The sequence below is a fragment of the Lagopus muta genome, chromosome 10, assembly GCF_023343835.1.
Source record: "Lagopus muta isolate bLagMut1 chromosome 10, bLagMut1 primary, whole genome shotgun sequence".
Classification (NCBI taxonomy): Eukaryota; Metazoa; Chordata; class Aves; order Galliformes; family Phasianidae; genus Lagopus; species Lagopus muta.
Genome location: NC_064442.1, coordinates 16,967,305 through 16,988,870, shown reverse-complemented (window position 1 = coordinate 16,988,870; position 21,566 = coordinate 16,967,305). Strand labels below are relative to the sequence as shown.

Below are 21,566 nucleotides of genomic sequence, written 5' to 3'. Positions count from 1 at the left end.
TTGGCAGAAAGAGGACAAGGGAAATGCCCCTAACAGTTAGCCATACTAACTCAAGCCAATTTAAACTGACCACGTTAAGATGTACAGTTGGTTATGTTTAAGTTAATTACAAGACACAGTCCACTCAACAAGCCTACATGGAAAGAAACGTCAGATGGAGGCTGCTTTTGTGACTTAAATTCCTTTATGTATATGCACAACAAGGACTTAAATCACACAGCTCAGCACAAGGAAAATAACACAACTCACAAATACAAGTTAAAAAGCTCATCTGCGACAGCTTCAAAGCACAAAAGCATGGGGCCCTGCATGTGTTAGAGGCACCAGGTCAGCCCCCTAAAGGCTCTAGGCAGCTCCCTGCTATCTCATTTGCCTGTAATAGAGATAGCAGGTACCTTACAGACAAGGCAACCAGGAATCCCTACCTGCTGGACCTCCAGATTTAAGAGCATCCAGACTGCTGCAGGCAACCCCTGGATGCTAAAGCATAGACACGCTCACTCAAATCCCAAGAAAAAGCAATCCTTCAAGAGGCTGGGACAGGTAATCAAATGAAAAAGCAAAAGCCTGGCAGAATTTTAGACGTCAAATATCATTAGGAGACTTTTTTTTCCCCACCAGATACTGTATACAATGCCAATGTGAAAATTATAATGCTGACAACTTGTTCTTGACTGAATTATGAATCTATTAATTTACGAAGAATGCAGTACTTGTGTCAATGTCTTCTGTTGCTAACTGCAGCAAATTAGTACATTTACCTCATATTATACAGCTGAAACATTTGTTTGGCAGGAACTCAGGACAGTAAAACATGAGAGATTAGTATGCTGTCATTTTTCTACAGTCCATATTTTTCCACAGCTGATGACACTTGAAAGCTAGGAGAGAACCTACTCTGTTTTCACAGATTTACTCATCTACCAAAGCAGTAATTCTTTGTACTTGACATACAGCTATGCTGTAACCATCAGAACTCAGGTTAAGGCTACCATGGTTAGGTACAAAGTCAGGCATGTAGAATGGAGGGTGGCAAAAATGCTCTCAAACCCTGCTTAGTACAATGAGCCTACCTTCACTCAGACTATGAAAGAACAACATCAAAAACTGTTTGGGGAGTAGGAGTATTATTTGGCTCCATAATAAAGTTCCTAAAAATAAATGTTTTCAGATTTATGATTGTCAAGAACTTTAACCTAATAGAATGGGCTGACAGACAAAATACTGCTGTGGGACTCAAGAAACTGCTGATTTGCCTACTGCATTCGGTCTAAAGAGATTCTCTCCTCTGTAAAACTGGGTATATACCAGTTCTTGTTCATTTCATGATCGTAACAGAAGCATGAATCTACCAATATAACTGCACAAAGTTGTCATGAAGAGGACTATCAATGGGTTTTAGATTCCTAATAGAGAGATGGGCACATAAACCCCTGATTCAGATTAGGTACCTGTTCCACAGCTGTCCTGTACTGGGATGAGTTGCCTCTCCTCCTGTCTATTCGGGCCCTTCAGCTTTTTTGACTGATTGACCAACCCCAACTTAACCCTAATTCTGTATTTGAAAAACATCAGCCAGAAGTAGGGAATGGGAACTGATGCTGGAAACTTCCAGCCTTTATTTGGACACCTCCTAGTTGTCCTTGCAATTGAAATGAGAATTAAGTCAGTTGGAGGATCATTCTGTTGTGGTTTGGTAGTCCTTTGAATGCCCCACTTTGCCTAAGCAGGTCACTTACAAACTCATTTAAATAAGACTGTAATTCAAAATGCCTGGCTTATCGTCACAATGACTGTTTTACACTTTTTCCCCACATCTATTTTAAATTTCACCTTCCCTTATCTCAGAAGACCGAGCCACTGAATATTTGCGGTCTTGGGAAGAGTCTAAAAAAAATGCTGCACCAGAAGCTTCTAGTTTCTGGTGCAACATCTTGAGTCTGCCAAGAGTCTCAGACTGACCTAAAGGAAGCAGCCTCCTGCATTTAAAGCAGGGAGATTCATTAGCTTTCATGCAAATGCATGTACTTTACCAAGGAATAAGGCTTTAATACAGCTGCAGTGTCCAATAATGGCAATGAATTTTGCATGCTCTGAATATTATGTCAAACTGCACTCATTCAATAAATCAAATACTGGAAGCACTCTTCACATTTGTTTTCCTCACCTTAAGAACACACGCATAGAAGCAACTGCTATTTGACAAATACCATGCTTAAAAATATCCTGGCTGCAGCTAGTATTTCTTTAATGTTGAAATCTGTCACTTTGCAACAGATATCCTAATGATACTTTTCAATTACAGCAAAGTACATACACTGTATGATTTTCTACGACAAGCTATGTGTAAATAAAGACAGAATTGAACTTTACCCCTTGTTCTTGGCAGATCTGGGTTAGTCTTTCCAGCTGTTCATCCTGAATAACCTTTGCTTTCTCATACTGCTGAATCATCATCTCCATCTCCACTTTCACTGGAAGGACATATGCTGGAAAACACAAGCACTTCAAATGAACCCAACTATGATTCTTTTTTTAATTTTTTAAATCAGAGGGAAATCCTTTACATATCTTCACAGCAACAACAACGACAACAAATCACCACTTTCACTTACAGCAAGTGAATTAGGAATTTCTTCTGAGGAAGGGTTTTTAACACATGAAATGCTGGTCAAAAGCAGGGTCTGGACCTTGCTTGGTCAGATCTCCAACTGCCTGGTTGAGCTGAAATGCATCCTGCATTCTCTTCCTAGCTTTTTGCTAATACAGACATTTCCTAGCGTTTACAGCAGATTTCCTGAATTGCAAGGTAGGATTTTCTGCTTGGAGCTGCTGCCTTCCTCTCTAAACCTGAACAGCATGGCTTCCTTTGGAGAAGAACAACCTCAGAGCCCACAGCATTAAATTCCTAGACTTGGAGGTACGACATAAGCTCTTGATGGCAACAGCAGACAAAGGAGATTTTTGACATTTTGTGAATCTCCACAAGATCCTGAACTTTTCTTGGACACTTCAGGCACAGGACTAAGACCTTTCCTCAATTCTGTATACGGAGAAATAACAGTTTGACAGGTTCTGCTCTCCACAGCCTTGACTTGCTATGGAGTTCTCATCTCTCATGGTGTTTCCTGACAGAGGTCTGGGCAAAACAGTACCAGCACATGGCTAGTTATTGTGCCATGCAGCACAGCAGTGCCATAGAGCACCTTCAGCTCAGAACTACCATGATAACAATGACATAAGTTACACTAAAAACAGAATGGAAAGGGAAGGAGCAAGACAGATACAGCTGCACAAACATACAGATGGTGTGGCAAATATTGGAAAAGCACACTGGAAGCAATTATTTCATAGAATTAGGAATGGTGCTTGATGGTGAGAGACAGGAAGCACGTCAGGTCAGATGTATTTACTTGAAACGTGAGACACTTTCACATCCCCACACAAAAAACTAAACCAATCAATTATAAAAGCTGAAATAGAACAGAAAAAAAACAGCCATTAAATTGACTCCTATTCTCCTCCATGGGAGCCATAGCTCTCTCCTCTTTGGCACTTCTAACATGCCAGAGGAAGGGGAACAAAAGGAATAGCAGTGGAAAGCAATAGCCTCGTGTATTTAATACCCTTTTTTTGTTTGTTTTTCCAGCCTGTCAGGTAGTTCAAGAGTCACAAACTGAATCACCACTCACCATCAATGATTCTCTTCACTCTCCATATTCGTAGTGTGATAATAAGGCTGATAGCATCCCAAGGGCTGTTGGGGCCATTAGCCACTGTTGAGGCCACCATTGGTGCCAAGGACAAGATTATAACAGCACCATCAAACACCTAGAGAAAAAAAGACTGTTCAAACCATCCTGAGGAACACACGCCCTGCCTTTTCTGTTTGAGGTCATGAAGGGCTCCCATTTCCCCAAAAAGAAATGAAATTAGGGTATGTATTTGGAAGGGATATGAGAGTGGCCAAGCCCCACAAAGACTGCATCCTTTTAAGGCAGCGTGACAGAATTCTTCAGTGCTTCACCCACATTTTACGAGGTGAGGAGAGGAACTGGTGGGAGGGCAGGAAGAGAGAAAGGTATCTGGATCTACTGGCCAGAATCTCCATGTAGAAATGATAGACTAAATGCTATTACAGCCGAAGGCCTTCACTATCATTGATATTTATCACTTATTTTTTGGCATGATTATTTGCCCCCCACCCTCAAAATAAAGTCCCTGCCCATAGATCTTACTGCCTGAAGGAAAAGATCAAGAATGCAAGTAGAAAAAGATGGTGCAAAGTGATTTAATGGCTCTTGGCCATGTCCTGACTACATAACGTGTGGGAACGTCTGTGCATCCAGACAGAAAGATTCTCTGTTCTCACTGTTATTGGGCAGCAAAATTTTCAAGTATTTGGACAATGTGAACTGTTAAGAACTTGTATGATGCTAGTTTCATTGTGGATTAGATCAGAAAAGGCAACCGTATTCATCAAAAGTCAGATCTGAGAAAGAAAATAACTTCATGTTAAAATTGGGGTTTTTGCCAAATGAGTATTTCCTATCAGAAAACCATACACCAATTTTCAATCAGTTCTAACCTCAACTTGGTTACAGGAATGTATGCACACAAGTCATACGAAATCTTTTGCTCATATTGCTCATTATCTCAGGGTAGCAATAACAACTGTTGGACTGGCACAGCTCTACCAATAAAATCCACAGGCACACAGGAAAAATCCCACAATCCTCTCCTCCTCCAATAATAAAATGTTTCCAAATATCACACTCCTTGAGAGGCCCACAGAAAAGGAAACTGCATTATACAGCTTTGCATTCATGTAAACAATGAGAGGAATATGCATACTTATCTGAATTAAAAGGTATCTGCATCAGATCTGTAACAAAGCTACCCAAAGTTCTTAATATTCTCAAGAACGTTAAGACACATGGTCTGCCTAGAAATGAGAGGAAAGAGTAAGACTGCTTACCTCTATTTTGTTTTCAATGTAATCCCATATGCCAAGGACCACAATCCTCAAAACAGTCTAGTAAAATAAATTAGGAAAAAAAAAGATTAATATTACTATAATTTTATACAAACATTAGTCCTTTGCCTATTTAAGGGCTTGTGTTTGTCTTATCTAAGCATTGTGTAACTCTTCTAAATAATGAGCTAGAAATAGCCATACCTTTGGATAGTAGAATAAAGTACTGCTTTCCAATCACTATATTAACTCAGTGAAACTTCATAAACGAGTTCCAAATTCAAATGTTCAGTCTTTCCAACTTTCTCAAGTTTCTTTTAGACATGTGAGATTCAAATCACCACAAAAATAAACAAACCAAACAAATACACAAGAAACAAAAAAGCCCAAACAAACCCAAACCTTCAAAAGATCCACTCTTGGGCTCCCTCGGCTGCGTTCGAATGTAGGAAGATTCTCATTTCTTGCCATCTATGATATGTTAGTGCTTACTATTTCCTAATGAAAATAAAGAGCCACTGTCTCTCTTCGTGCCCAAAACTGATGACATTTCATCAATTTGAAGAGCAGAGACTCTTATTCTCCCTTGCCTGTCCTGAGTGCAGAGTCCTTGCCTTACTGTGAAGTCCCAGAAAGTCATAGGATAAGAGAGAAAAAGATATTTATGATCCTCCCCAATAATCAAACAGCTGTAAGATCAGTAACTAGAAAAGACAGATAAAGAAGGAACACAGAATGAACCAATGGTGAATTCCAATTAAAAATCCAATGGTGTTGTTCCCCTCCACCTTTTTTTAAACTGGTCTATAGGAGACAATTAAATGAAAATAAATCTGATGATTGAAATTGAATTCACATAAAAGGAATGCAAACATGACAGGCATGAAGATTCTAACTGCAGCTCTATGACTTATGAAGAAGAATCAATTTCTTCTCCATTAAAGACCACTACCAGTGACAGAGAGCTCGGCAGACCTACATGTGAATGGTCACTGTGCCAAGAACTGTGCTGAAGAATCTAAATGACTGTATGATGAATATATATACATGTACATGAATATACATATCACCTCTTCATTAAAAATGCAAACATCTTCAAATCCCAACCAGCTCTGAATTTACCCCAAACACAGCAAACAGCAGCATTACTTAACTGTGTAACAATACTAGATTTTTTAGAGCAGTACTGTTTTGCCAAACCCCACGAGCCCAATTGCCTCCCTTGGTCCAGGATGACCACGCTGAGCTCTACCTTGGCACTCCAAACCTTAATTTGTTTTGCAGAGGAAGACACTGCTGTGAGACATACATTGCTTTCAAATCCTGTCTCATATCACAAATAATGAGAAAAGTCAGCCAGCCAGCACTCACTCAGGAATGCTGTATGTGAAGCAGTGTCCAGGTCTAGCTGAGAAAGGGAGTTGCTAGCCAGAAGAGCAAACATAGCGCTCTCTTCCCTCTACAAAAAATGATGAGACTCTATGTAGACACCAAGAACTGCTAATGCTGCTGATCTCTGCTCCGAAAAGAACATTTCAATTCCAAAGTACTTTACCAACGAAGTACAGGAATAGTTTCCTTATGAATCTGTATGCACAGGATATTTTAGATAGGGAAGAAGAAACACTCAATGGCAGCTCTGTGAAACCCCTCACCACTCCAAATTTGCCATTATGGTGTGATGTGAGCACAGTAACGTGTGATGTAAGTACACATGCTGCTGTATGACCAAGATACTCCTGCAGCCTCAGTTCCCTAGCTCCTCTGTAAAGAACTCCCTCACTCCCCACTGACAAGCTGCATGAAGTACAAGTTACTCAAGAGCACACAGATCCTGCTACATCAGTTAACCTGGGGTCCACGGCAGGAAGCCATTGGGAAATGCATGAGGAAAAGCAGTGCCTTCCCAAAAGCATGAGGTGTGCTGCCTTTACAACAACCCTGTTGACAGCATAGAAACATCCAGGTCATTTTCTTCTGTGCTTAGACATCATTTATGAAGCACTATCAATGAGCAACTAAAGGATGGTTGAACACTGCAGATGTTTACAGTGACTGATGGTGAAAACCTTTCCTCTTTTGGATAGTTGGATAGGAGCACACAAAGATCTTTTCTCTGCAGCGATGGGGCAGAAAGGCACAAAGAAAACAGAAGCACTGCTGCACAACTCTAAATGTGATTTAACACGGAACTGCTGAGGGAACATAAATCAGGATTTTCTTTTCTGCCTTTTTAATTCCTCACTGCGGTGTTTAAAGCACTACGGTCACATTTGCAGGCCCTAGAAGTTCTAAGGGCTGGATGCATGTGCAAACATTTCCATTTCCAGCCTGCTGGTGTGAATCAGCACAAGCCAGCATTGACGGGAAGTCTGTCTGGCAGCCTCCTGGTGCCACATCTAGAAGACAGGCTTCCTCATAACAAATGTCTCGACAACAAGCGTTTCTGCTTAAAAGTAGGGCAAGCAAACTAAAGAAAGAGAGAACACAAGTGCAGAACAAACCCTGCTCCCCACCTGAGAGACATCATCTTCAGAACAAAAAGTTGAGGGCACAAAATAAGCTTTAAAAACATTTGTTTTGCATGGAAGGTCTTGAAGCTATTCACAGGCATGATCCACCAGCGTGTTGTTTTTAACAAAACGAAGTTTCAAAAGCCACGTATGGCAGCTCTGCCTTGGTGCCCTGAGGCTCCAGAAAAGCACCTTAGATACATGAGTCTCACAGCACTTGCACCTGGTGGTACAGATGTGGTATGCCCATGGTTTCCTGGTAACTCTTTACCACTGGCAGCTCCAACCTCTTTTGCTTTTTCTGCCCTCTCTGCACAAACCACACAATCAGTGATGCTGCTGTAACTCTTACCTAGAGGAATCTGAACCAAGCGAATTGGGACTTCTCTAGGCATGTTTTCCTGTTCAGCATAATAAATACTTTGACTGAAATGAAAGTGCTGGTGTTACTTACAAATAATATTTCAGTACATTTTTCAAAACAGCCACAAGCGTCCTCCAAATAAATGCATACTGCACTTGACTGTGTACTTTCTCTATAGTGAACTTAAAAATAAGAACCTGTAGCAGAACCTAAAAAAAATCAGAGACAAATAAAATTCGAGCAAAGTTTTTACACACCATGCATGGATCAAAGAACTTAGAAGAGTTCAGCAGCTAAAACATTCAGATGAAACAGAAATGATAGTTGTGACTCTTCCTTATGTAGAGCTAACACAAGAAAATACAAAAAAATAAGGAAAAAAAAAAAAAGAGAAACACCACTGTTCTCTATTGATGCATGGGTGTTTTCTAGTACTGCAGCAAATGCATACACACAGTTCTGCATTCCAGGTTGCATAGGTTTGAATGCAAACATTAGATATCACTGAGTATTTATTTTTCTGTTAAAGGTCACTGCCAGGTTTGTTTTCTTTTTTTTTTTTTCTTTAAGCTGAAAAAAAATGCTTTGACATTTCTTGACCAGATAGCTTTTAACTAGAAAGTCCTTATATCTAGATATGTACACGTGTGTATGTTGATAAAACAGACATAGATATATCAGAAATACTTCCTGCTTTCTGAGGAAAGCTAAATTATTACATAGAAGTCTGCCCAGTATACTAATAAAAATAAGACTAGACACTTCTGTGAACTTATTTTAGATGGAGTAAGGACAGATTAAAGAAAAATAAACCCTATTTTTCAAAAAGAAAGGCACTTTTGAAGTTGACATTGTTCATTGCTGACACAGTTGCTTGCACGACACTGTCTGCAGTGTAGCTTGTGAAGAACTGTGATGCTGCAGGTTCTCTCCCCAATTTGGCAGGGACACCTGGCCAAGTCCTTTGCTGAGCCAGCTGTGTGCATTCCCTCTGTCTGCGTGAGCTGGCCACATTTGTTAGCTGACTGCACAGCACATTCAGTAACTCTAAGTACTTCACTGCTTGCATTGGTAACGCACCATTTACTACCCAGTGATTTGCTGTGCCATTATCATCCACAGCATAAAGAAATCCAAAGGAGGCAGCATAGAGGCGATGCTGGCCCACCACGCTTAGCTACCAGCAAAGCAGGGAAGCTTTGCATTTCAAAATGAGGCAGGGATTGCACAAGAGCTGAACAGTGGAGGGAGGAGGGTGAAAAGGGTCTTTAGCAGAGTGTTTCCCCCCTTCCACTGCCACAAAACTTTGGCAGAAACTCTAAGATCAAGCTTCTGCCTCCAGGATGTATCTTAGAACATCAAATATTAATTGACATATTTCCCAGAAAGAATAATTTGTACCCACTCTTTATAATCTCTGGCTTGGGCCACGTTGCAGAGGCCTGAGCTCATTCACTACTTAAAAGTGAACTTAGTGCCACCTCTTGGTGTGCCTGTCCTGAGATACTGCATTACTTGTTCTGGTGTATGCTCCACCCCAGCTTGCAGAGCATGAAGAAACACCCTGGCATCTTTAAATGGCACACCCTCCTGCTTCCAGGGCATAGGCATCCTCCTCACAGGGTTTTTCTTCAACCAAAGCTCTGAAAGGATATGAATGAAGAGGATAGCTACTGACCTCACCTCACAGAGCACGAAACACTCCTGACTTACTGTGCTCTGTAACACTGTGGATCTATCAGCACAAGCAGTCACACAGAAATAAATAACTGCAAAAGCTTGGCAACACTTAGAAAACATGAATGCAGTGCATTTTTCTCACTGCCTACCACTAATACTCTACCACGCTATCACTGAGTGCTCAAATGCATCTTTGCACGAGTACTGCACTGCAGGTCACTTGTTGTTCTGCAATACTCAATCTTAGAATGTGGAGAAAAACAATTTTATAATGAAAACTCTGGAATGATTTGAAAGGGCTTTACAGGAATAGAAATGGTTTACTACAGATGCAGCACATTGCCATAAGGTAAATGCAGACTGAACTGAAAATTGGTCATAAGCAACCTTGCTTCAGAAGTTCCCTCTTGGCTTGATCACACTAGCATTAATTCTTCTCTTCATAATGCACAGTGTAGAAGGTGTTGGCCTGCAGCTATCAAGAGATGAAAGCATAGATGAAGCACTGATAGAGCACACCATGTAAGTAATATGTTCTTGGAAATGAAATGGGCAGGTTCACTTTTCAGGAGTGTCTCAAGCTAAATCACTTAGGCCTCTACAAAACTATTTTTCATGAAGTAAGAAGATAAGTGGCTAGAAAAGAAATGTCACAATACACTAAACAACTTTTTTTTTTTTTTAAACATAGTAGCTTAAGTTTACTTTTATAATTGTAATAATATCTACAAATCTGTATCTTTGTAACTAGATCTCCCGTCATCAATCACTCTAAACAAAAGCCAAACTATGAACAGTCAGCAATGCAGGGCATTCGTGCACCATGAAAAAGAGTCAGGTGCATGTGGAATGAAAGTAAATACTCAGAAAATAAATCCCAGCATGCGGAATAATCTCAGAATTGATATTAGATTGTCTTTCTGCTTGGTTGTTCGAAGCGCGACCAAAAAATCTAACAAAAGGAACAGCCGATTTCTGTACTGAAAAATTCTTCAGGAACTGTAATGAATAATCTGTATGGGAAAGACATGATTTGCTTAGATCTGTCATTTGGGATGCGTTTCCTCCTGGAAGTTTTCTGTAGAACATTACTAGGAACATCATCCTCGGGAGGTTTTATTATTTCCAAGAATTGCTAGATGTAAAACATCACAGTGAGTACTAAGAACTCTGAGCATACAAGATGACATTTTTTTCTTCCTACAGTGAAAATGCATTTATGAGCCAGGGCTAATTAAACAAACCCTTTATCAACCAGTACCCCAGATGTACTCTACCCGATTCAAGAACTTGTTTCTTAGTCATAGGAAAAAAGTTGCAGTGCAGTGACTGCCTAACTTCAGTGAGAAAACCTGGTTTCTCTGTGGGAAACACTCAAGTGCTGAAAGCTAGCAGAATGCCTGAGTGCTTGGCTGACTGAAGCAACACAGAGCAATGCAAACAACCAACATGAAAGAACCTGATTCTTGCACGCAAATGGTCTCAGCAGTCTTAGTAGAAAAACAGAACTGAACAACAGCTACAGAATCAGATACTTCTGGCAATGCAATAAGGCTATTAAATACAGACTCCAATCCACTTACCAAAATACTCTGACTTTCCCCATCTTTCTTTTCTCAACTATTAAGGCTGAACATGCACTCTTGTTAGGGTGCAACCCCGGCCTGGCTTTGCTGTTGGCACTGGGGTTCCCCCTTCAAAGTCTTCCCTTCTGTCTTAACATCTGGGTAACATTCAGTGCACAGACAAATTATAGCGATGTATGTAAACAGAAACAAACATACACAATCATCACCACTAGTAAATCCTATTCAAAATGCTTGGGAAAAAGCAAGAAGAGTTGACATGCACTTCATTTGAATTTATGTTGGAAAAGTCACAGACAGTGACACAAAATGTAAAATTGTCAGAAAGCAATAAATTCCTTTAAGACTCATGGAGATAACACAAGTGAATAGAGAGCTGGAGAATGCTCCAAGCCCAGCTACTTAATTTTGTTGGCAAATGTTCTTCTGGCAGCTGCTAGTTGGTGGCACATCTGCCCCCTTCACTTCAGCCAAGCAGAAAGCCAGTGCCTGTTTAACTCCACCATGATGAGACTGTAAGTATTTTTAACCAAGTCATGCTCTCCCAAAACATTCAGGTTTTCTGCTGGAAGTTTCCTATTCTTCAACAAGTCGTTGTTGTTTTTGAGAAGTTTCTATTACTTGTTCATTACATCTAATTTGAAGTCTCTCTGAAGAATGACATATCTACCTTTATAATGAATGGGAACCAAACCACAGAAAAAAGTAATTAACACCCAACACTGGGACATGATACTTGCAAAGGAGAAAACCTGTTTTTGTACACCAGAAACTCTCAGTCCTTGGTTTGGGGAAAGAAGCACCATCTGAAGGACTAAGCACCAGTTGCCTGTTATATTGAAGCAAATCAATTAAGCCTGCTCAAATCTGGAAACCCATTCCTTGGCATCAACACTCACAGAATGCACTCATTATAACTCACAATCTTCTCAAGAAATAACAAAGCCAGATGACTCATGGTATCGGGAATTGAGGAGGAAAAAAACCTCTGAAGGAGCATAAAACAAAGGTGGATGAAAAATATATTTGTATGATATGCAGTTTTTGCAACATTTCATGATCTCTTCAAATTCAAATCTTTTGATTTGGGTGAGAAAAAAAATAGACTTTCTGTTTTTCTGCTGAAGAAACACATTTCAACACAAACAAATGTGCTGTCATTCATTAAATGAGCCTTGCACAAGACCAACTCCAGCAAACCCAATGGCAAAGTTACACCTTCATTCTCTTTCAGATCTGAGGTCTTTGAGGATATCCAGATACTTAGTGGAGTCCACCTCTGTTGCTTTAACCAAGCCAAGGATTCTGAGCAGCTACAAATGCATTTGATGAACCAATATCCAAAAATCCTACCCTCCTTTGTGCTCATTACATGGCTGCTTTGTGACCACATTTTCCCCTGGTGTAAATCCAACCCACAATCAAGCAGACAAAGGAAGATGCAAGAAGTATCCAAAACAAATTCAAAATGAGAATGGTGAGTCAGGAAATCAGCTCTGGCTGTGTGAAGTATTTCTGTTACTGTTTTACTGCAAAGCATTTCCAAACCAGTCCATCCATTTATGCAGGTGCTGTTTTCATTAGGACTAAAACTTTATTTCTGCCTTGACAAGGGTGAGAACTGGCCTGGTGGATGTGCCTGTGCTGCCAGGAGCAACCTACCAAAAACTGCCTGCATGTGAATTGAACTATGGACGCGATACAGGGAGATACAGGAACAAGACACTGCATCAAGCTTTGGAGAAAGTGGTAAAAAAGAATTAAAACACAACTTCAGACTACATCCAGAAGAACAAAAATCGAGGAACACAGGAAAACTTGCTGACAAGACAAGCTCAAGACAGCAACAGAGATGAGGTGAGTATGTTAGTGCAGTCATCAGGTGCCTCCAGGGTGCTGATTCCCATAGGAGAAAAAGATTCTCAAGGAGATAGGAAAATATTTCTTTACAAGGAATGGACTTTATCTAGCAAACCTGAGTCTCTGGGCATTAGGATATTCAATGCACAAAGAAAGGATTCTGTAAAACTTTTCAATGGTTTACAGGTTCTTTTTCAGGCAGGTTACATGTAATCTACAATCCACAGTCACCATCAAATGATGGGAAATGCACAAAGGAATCATATGCATTTGTGTAGCTCCAGCACCAGAGGAGACTGGAGATACAAAGCCATCCTGAGACCTCTGCCTGGAATCAGGGAATCCCTTCTGAAAGCACCCTAAGGCAGTTTGGACACACTAGCTAGAAAACCCCCACAATGAGCAGAAATAGGAAGCAGAAATACAAAATGATACATGTAAATAAATTTCATTAAATAGAACCTCAGAAACAAACAGTGGCATAATATGGTAAGTATGAATCCATCACAAGTAATCTACCAATCATTTACAGACACCACAACTCCCAGTTTTTATTTTTATTTTTTTAATATCTTTGTAATCTTCACCAAAACGTACCACAGAGTGAAGAACTTCACTTCTTTTTGGATAAAAATGTTTTCTCCTACAGAACCAGGTGTATTTTTAAATGCATAAGTTCAGGTTCTCTTCCAACATACTAGTTGGCATCAAGTGACAAAAAAAAAACCAAAAACTTTTTTGGTGACAACTAATACATCATAGTATACATGGAAAAGCAGCCCTAATAACTTGGGAATTTTCAGGTGTAGTCTAAATGTCCCCATATCAATGACTTCTCTTTAGAATAAAGTTAGAAACTATAATAGATTATCCCAATTTGGTCATTTGCTGTAGCATGACTAAAGCATTCTCCAGCTTCCAAAAATATATTCATTAAAATATTTGTAAAGAAATTCACCATTTGTTTCATTCTCTTACTTATACGTGCAGCAACCCAGAACATCTAAACAACCCACATTAACTATGAGAGATCATTCCACTCTTAAAACAGATCTTTTTATAAGACAAGATCTGTAATCTTGAATTAATTCCTGACTCCCAGTGACACCAGTAAGATTTCTGTGAGACAAAAATGCATGAAATAGGCCTCTTCCATGTCTGTGGTGATCCAGAGATTATCTCTTTTTGTAGCTGTTCAACTGTAACTTGTCTTTCTTGCCAATTCTAGGCAACTGACAAACAGCACTAATACAACCAAGCTCTTTTAGTTTGCTAAGAGCAGCAACTGTTAGACTTTTTTTCCCCTCTATCCTTAAGTGCACTCTCTTAGATTTATTCACAATCCAAAAACCAGTGTTAAATTCTTGTTAATTCAAGTGACATCATACAAATACCTTGCATTTCTGTGCGTGGTGAAAGTTTTTGATCATACATACCTCTGAAAAGAAAACAGACAGGATGACTAGGCTGATCCAGTGAATTACTCCTGCAAACTGTGAAGCACTTGAAACTGCAATTAACACAACACAATGAAGCATCATTTTAGTAGCAGAATGCAACTTAGGTTTAACATCATTAGTACTGCTACAACTTACATGTGGATTAAGCTTTCTTCTCTAAATTTCATAATGGAAAAACCAGAAAAGAAGCAGGATGTAATGGGACATTTAACTCCAGACCTGTCAGCTGTTCACTCAAATCCAGATCAGCATGTTAGCAGCTGCAGCAGCTTTGCAATGGACCATTCACACATCAGACTGCTGGTAAGCAGTGACATACGTGTTTTAGGTCTGTTACTGCTGCACACTGTCACTCCATGCATTGTGTTAGTATAAGATGTGTGACTAGATTCTGCCTACCTGCAAGTTTAGTTAGAATGTTGTAAGGAAACAATGCTCCATTATCCCCACATTACTCCTCGTATTCATTCTTTGATAATTAAGCTCAGAAGACCTGTAACCGTCTGGAACTGGTCATTAAAAAACAGAGCTTTAAAGCCTACTTCTAGTCATATAACTAAGGCTCTCTTTACAGCAGAGACTGTTTTTATGGAGTTAAATCAGTGTCTTGAAACATGGAGAATTTCTCAAGGAAGTTTACTGAAATTCTATGTTCAAAGTGCCCTTCATTGCTGAAAGCCCAAAGAGTCCAGTACCTGAACTACCGACAACTCCTACTCTGGAGGTCACATACTCTGAATTAAAACAACAAAGAAAATAAACTTTCTTTCTTTACTTTAGGGCATTAGTGAGTCTACCTTTCCTACAGCAGATGAATTACAATACTCTGTGCAGCCCTGCTCAGAGAGTCATGTACCAGCAAAGCTAAAGGTAATCAATGATTCTGTGTGCATAAAAATGCAAGATTATGGCAGAATTCCCAAGAACACGTATGGCATGCACTAAACCAGGCATCTTATTTTGAAGTTAAAACCGATTAAAATGGAAAGAAGAAGAAAGGAATGTAGAAAGAAATGAAGATACAAAGAAAAACATTGATGGGCTGCTGCTGGAACTTACACAGCTGAAGCTCATGGGGACTTGATGTGAGAGGGTTTTCTGCAGTGCAGCAGAGGAACTACTTAGAGATGAAACAACAGGAAAATGTAGTATATATACCTATCCCAAGGCACTGTCTTTATAGGGTGGCATAAAGAACAAGAAATAGAAAACATCTGTAAGCTATTTTTCAGAGATGCCGATTGACATATAAGGCTCCAGCTGCCCCTTAGTGGACAAAAAATATATAGCAGTAAGAATGTTGAAAGAAAATCAATTTGTGATGGAGGAGAGTGCTGGATCCACTGCCAGACAGCATGCAATCAAATTGCCAGTAAAACAGTAAATCTGTAAAAGTCTTCCAAGTCAGAAGCTTTTGTTAAAGAGCTGAATCACTAAGCCATACTCTGGCTTTGTACATTTGCTTCTTCCAAAAGATTCCCCTTTGTGAAAGGTCTACAAAATGAGAAGGCTCTTCTCCAAGAGGTGCTCATCCCCCATTCTGTGGCAGCTTGGATACATCCCTGGGATTTGGTTTGAGGCAAAGCATCTAAAAGCTCCTCAGTTGCTACCTTTATCAAAACAGCACCCCACAATTATTTTACCTGTTACCCTTTAAACAAACAAACAAACAAACAAAACCAGCTAAAAGCCAAATAGTTTTGCTTTCACATTTTGCTTGTCTGAAGCTATGAGGACAACATGAATACAAACCCAGCTTTTTAGTCATGAAGACTACCATTCAGTATAAAAGTTAAGTACAGCCAGCTTCAGTCTAACTCCTCCTTTCATTTATACTCAAAATGCATATCTGGAGGACAGGAACAAAGAATGCATTCTGACAAACGGTGAGTGGCCATTACAGAAGCTTGTACTACCAGCTCTTGTTTCTGATTGCTGTTGTTGATGATAGTTTCCTGGTAGATACAAGTTTCTGCCAGGTGTAGACAGCAGCTGCTCCCTGCGTGGTTTGGGCAAGCCTTCAACCCATTCATGCAGAAACATCACTGCGTCTCAGTACTGATTTTCCTTGGACAGCTTCACACATAGTCAGACAGCACCTGATCCAGCAATCAGGTAGCATTATGTGCAGCCTTTCAGGTCCACGGTCTTCAGGAAGACCTGATGCCTTCTACAGAAATACCTGCTGCAGTTGACTGCAGAAGGAGGACTAAGATGACTGCCTGACTTGCTCTCCTCCAAAACTACTGAAGACAGTGAAGGGACAGCATGGCCTGTTTTTCTGAGTACAGGAGTATGGGTTGAAACTTGCCAACTTCAAAATACTTGCATCACAAAGTCTATGATAAGACATTATTTTGTTAACGCATGTCCTACATATCTGCAGGCCTGGTCTCCATCACTGATACTTTGTGTGTGGGAAAAGTGCTACCAAGGACTGCAATAAAAATATGAGAAAGGTACTTTCAAAATCACACAGCCAGAAAAATGGACTTTTCACGCAATAGTTTTTCACAAAAAAAACTCAAAGCACATTAAAATCTCATTTAAAAGAGAAAAAAAGACTTCCTAAGCAGTTATCAACTATAACATTTAGCATTTGTTATTACAAACAAAACTGCCATAATGCATCCTAATGCACTGCTCAATTTCATATAGAACAAGAAATCATCGTAAGTTCAAATTACACATATTTTTAAAAAGCCTGATTATGCCCTGAATGCTGTTTACCACTTCAAGGTAAGCAATGTGCATTCCTTGTACAACACAACTGCAATACCAAGCATCATCAAGATAACCTTCATCTGATTTTAACCAAAATAGAAAAAGTTCAGCTTAACAAAGGCAAGAAGTGTGATGGGTTGTAATGCAAAATAGCAACACAGAGCTATGTTCTCTCAGGTGCTGAGAGAATCCACACAGACAGGGCAGGGATAGCAGCCTAACAGTAAAATCACCTGACCTGACCAAGCACCTGTAGGTCACATACAAGGTGCAAGCTGTGGAGTTTTTAAGGGTGTGACATGCACCACATACAAAGAGAAGTGGGCCCTGAAAAATAGTCACCTTTTTGGAAAAATGAATGGTAAGAAAGCAGGTGCTTCCAGAAGAAAGTCTCCAGAACTGTATTAGAAGTCTAAAACAAATCAACAGAAACAGCTTTTAAACTCTTGGGCTCCACACAAAGAGACAAATCTATATATAAAGATACATCCTAGTATTTACTGAGTACCTCATTCCATTTTTAAGGACTTATATCCATAATTAGCATTCCGGACTCATCTGAAAGCTACAGGTTTGTCCAAATTATGGGCTTCCCCATACAAAATGGTAAGTTCCAAGAGACTGCTGAAAATAACAAATGTAATGAAATGGTCATGCTGGTAACTGTGTGTGCAGTATGGACAGACAGGGCTGTGAACAGAGGTGGGGGCAAGTTTGGGCAAAGTTGTGGAAAGACAGCTCAGTCACTGATCCTTCTTGAAGGGTTTATAAAATGGTTGCAATTACCAATCAAGTCCCCTAAAGTAATCTTATTACAATACTTAAGTCTTACACTGAAAGCTAACTTCACTAATATCAATAGAATAATCATGAAAAGAGCAAAATGAGAGAATAAAAACTATGCTTGCCTAATTTGAAGTTGCCACAGAGGACACCAGACTGTGACCCTTTCATGCTGTGCATTCGTGCATTCATGGAATTGCCTGAACCTCATTATTGACATTTCAATATATTTGCAGGGAGGTGCTAAAGGCTACTCTACAACAATTAGAGGGAAAAACGTAGCTGGCATTTGTGTTCACAACAGGTTTGTATTGCAAAAGCAAAAAAAAAAAAAAAGAATGGAAGAAAACAGTAGTAGGGGAAAAAAAAAAATCAACATGAAAAATCGCACTGTGGAACCTGTGTAGAGTGAATTCAGATAAAACAAAACTCCACTTAGGCAGTTATGGGGATCACTGTATATTAGAGTAGAATAATAATCTGTAACATTTCAGCACGCCACAAGATAGAAAACCATAATTTCAATTCATACCTGCCTCAGAAGTAGTAAATAAGTAAGGAAATGCCATGAAATAACCTAGCGCGTTCTTCATATCTGTCTATCCATGTGTATACAAGTATCAAGGAGATTAACAATACGTATGACTTTTCTCCTTTGTTATGGAGTGTTTCTGACCTGAAGGACAGACCTTTTCAGGTACCAACATACAGATACCTGCACACACGCTCTGCTCGTATCCTCTGAAAATGTGTCCTATATCAATTTGGTCAGCAAAATAGAGAAGGGACTGACTTCACTATACCAGGGTTCCACAAACACACAGTTCTTGCCTAGCCTACAAACCATTTACATGGTAGGGAAAAAAAATCCTCACCGATCTCCAACCCACCCCTTCAAAAGCCTCCCGGCAAGTTAAGCCCTTATTTCATTAAAATAAAAAAATAAAAAAAAGAAATCCTCCTACTCACACTGGAGAAGCTTTATATCTATTAGGAGTTCCAGAGTCAGAAGAATCACCACCAACACTACACAGGCTACCAGGAAACTGTTGAGACTTGCACTGAGCAAAAATACCTGCCACACAGCTGCTCGCCTCCCACAGCACGGTTTTAGCCAGTTAGATCTAAGAAAAGAAAATTAAGAGGGGAAAAAAAAAGAAAAGAAAAGAAGAAGTGAAAAAAGAAGAGAGCTACAGAGCAGTGGACTCAAAACAGTAAGTTCTGCTATTATGGATACTCATCAATGCTGTACGTAGACTGTTAGAGTCACTCACTGGTTTCCTTACTAAGGTTGGGCCATTTTCCAAATGATTACAGTGTTAAATCCTGTTTGCATTTGTCAACTGCACCATCCACTTTAATAAGCATGGTTAATTGCAACTCTTACATGGGCATAACTTCACCCTGGGGATCAGTTGTGTCTCAGCTTTAATGAGTTTCCCCAACCCTCCTGAGTACACCAATACTCAAGTGTCTTCCAGTGGTCTGAGTAATGCAACACTGATTATCATATAATGCTTTTATGCTTTCTTCCTGTCTCACTATTTTTCCATGCACCTTGATTTTGATATACACGCTGCAGTTACTTATCTGTGGTAACCAAGACACAAAAGGACTCAGCTGTTCAGTTAGAAGGTTTTATAACAGATTATCTGGTATTTAACGTTACGGTCTTGCACCTCATCCATTCTCAGGTATGAGACAAATCAGACAAGAGGAGCAATCAGTTGCACATTATGGAAAAGGAAAAACAGAATTTTGGAAAGCACCAAAGAGTAGTTCAGATACTCCATAACTCAGCCTATACTAGCAGATAGTAGACAGCCAAAGTGTCAAGCAACTGGCTGGGGCTGTCTAGTTCACCTACTTTGAGTAAGCCAGCAGTCTATTTGTGCACCAGGCTCAACAGAGGTCACCTTGTTTTGGAGGAAAAAGAAGGATCAGCCAAAGTGAAGGGAGCTGCGCTGTGCCACTGGTTTTAAGGGTCAGAGAGCCCTCGATGGCTTACTTAGCAGTACAGATGTAGACTGAGAGTTCCAAGGTTCAAATGAACCATGAGAAGAAATTAAAAAAACAAACAAACACAATGAACAGAGCTATTATTTCAACAACAAGTAATGCTGCTTGCTAAAATTACGGTCCACAACAACTCCCTGTTTTCCAATGTGTGTTTTCAGGAGTGATGAAATTCAAGACGTCACTTGGATCAGTACCAAATCTGCTGTAATTGGTTTCGGCATCAGCTAATAACCACCATCCAGCTAAGAGCGCAGCTCATTCACTGCAACACCCAGGTTCCAGTTGCTAGAGCAGCTTTAAATCTTTGCAGAGAACTATTACTATCCTGGTTCCCTTAGTAGCTGGCACTCACCATCCTCTGCAGGGTTGTCAGAACTTTTGGCTCTAACCAAAACCAGTAGCTGGATTTCAGAAGAAAACTTGTTTATTGCAGGGAGAGAAACTGGAAGAATTCCTGCTGAGTACATCTGTGAGGATGAGAGCTCTGGAAGGAAGCTGATGAATCAATAAATGTTTTACCAGCACTTTCCCAATACAGATACACATTTTAAAATGGGTTGTTGAAACTTCCTGCTTTTTCTCTTGAACATACTTGTCAGGAATCACGGTAGCATGCTGTTCAGAAATAAAAAGCCCATCCTGATAATTTTTTTCCTTCTAAAATTCTCCCATAGTTTATTACTGGTACAGTATTTATTGTATCATTTCTCCTCATAGCATTTTGTAACGTTCCTACACTGGCCCAAGTATTCCAGCCTGAAGCAGCAATTCAAACCAGTTTTTTCTCAATTGTGGCCTGAAAAGAAATACATAAAATAATCATAATGCACTAAAAAATACAGAAGGCACTGGATTTTAAATACATTTTTTTAAAATCTAAGGAAAAAAGCATTCTAATAAGGCCTTTCAGCAAACTTGTCATTTTTTAATGGATTTTGTTTGCCTCCATCTCAAAACAGGATAACCTGTTCTTACCACAGCTGCTATTTTTGTTTGTTTGTTTTCCAAGATCTTCCCAAAATAACACTAGAGACTGGTTTTGTCTATTTAGTACAGGTTTTAGTTCTATCCTCATCTTATTTTTATCCTCCTGTTTCCAAAAAGACCTGCTTTGCCAGCATTTTAGCATTGCAGGGTCGCTTTTCTTATTTCCTATTCTCAGAATGATCAGTAGAGGGCCTAAATACACTCTTCTAAAAATTCTATGTAGTTAAGATTTTCAAATACTACAAGCGTATCACTAAATAATCTGTGATACTCAGCATGCATTACCTACAGACATGATAATCTTGATTCAAGTTAATCATTACTGAAAGAAACACTAAGGAATGCAGACTTATTCTTCTATCTACCCTGTTTCAATATTCTCCCAATTCCAAAATGCTTCTGTTTGAAATTACCAGTTTACGTCTGGAAAAGCAATAACATTAAGAGGTGAAGTGCAGATCATCTGCATGTTTGCTCCTATACATCACTCCTATAATATATAAATTGATTTCAAGTACGTGAAGTGTTTGAAAACTAAGCCTGGAAACCTATCTTCAGTTTCCAATCTTAATTAACTAAACCAAGGTGCATTTGTTTAATGTGTGTCCTATGAGC

General features: G+C 39.6%; 1 protein-coding gene across 5 annotated transcripts in view; it reads right to left on the bottom strand.

Annotated features, from left to right (window-relative positions):
- The window catches only part of TMEM266 (transmembrane protein 266), a 100,811-nt gene that overhangs the window by 20,075 nt on the left and 59,170 nt on the right, over positions 1-21,566 (bottom strand). For all 5 annotated transcript variants that reach the window (XM_048956204.1, XM_048956203.1, XM_048956207.1 and 2 more), the window contains 5 exons: positions 18,915-19,069; positions 14,415-14,488; positions 4,979-5,035; positions 3,693-3,831; positions 2,374-2,489 (listed from right to left, as the gene is read on the bottom strand). In XM_048956204.1, the coding sequence (XP_048812161.1) occupies positions 2,374-2,489; positions 3,693-3,831; positions 4,979-5,035; positions 14,415-14,488; positions 18,915-19,069 (541 nt within the window). The remainder of the gene's footprint in view (positions 1-2,373; positions 2,490-3,692; positions 3,832-4,978; positions 5,036-14,414; positions 14,489-18,914; positions 19,070-21,566) is intronic.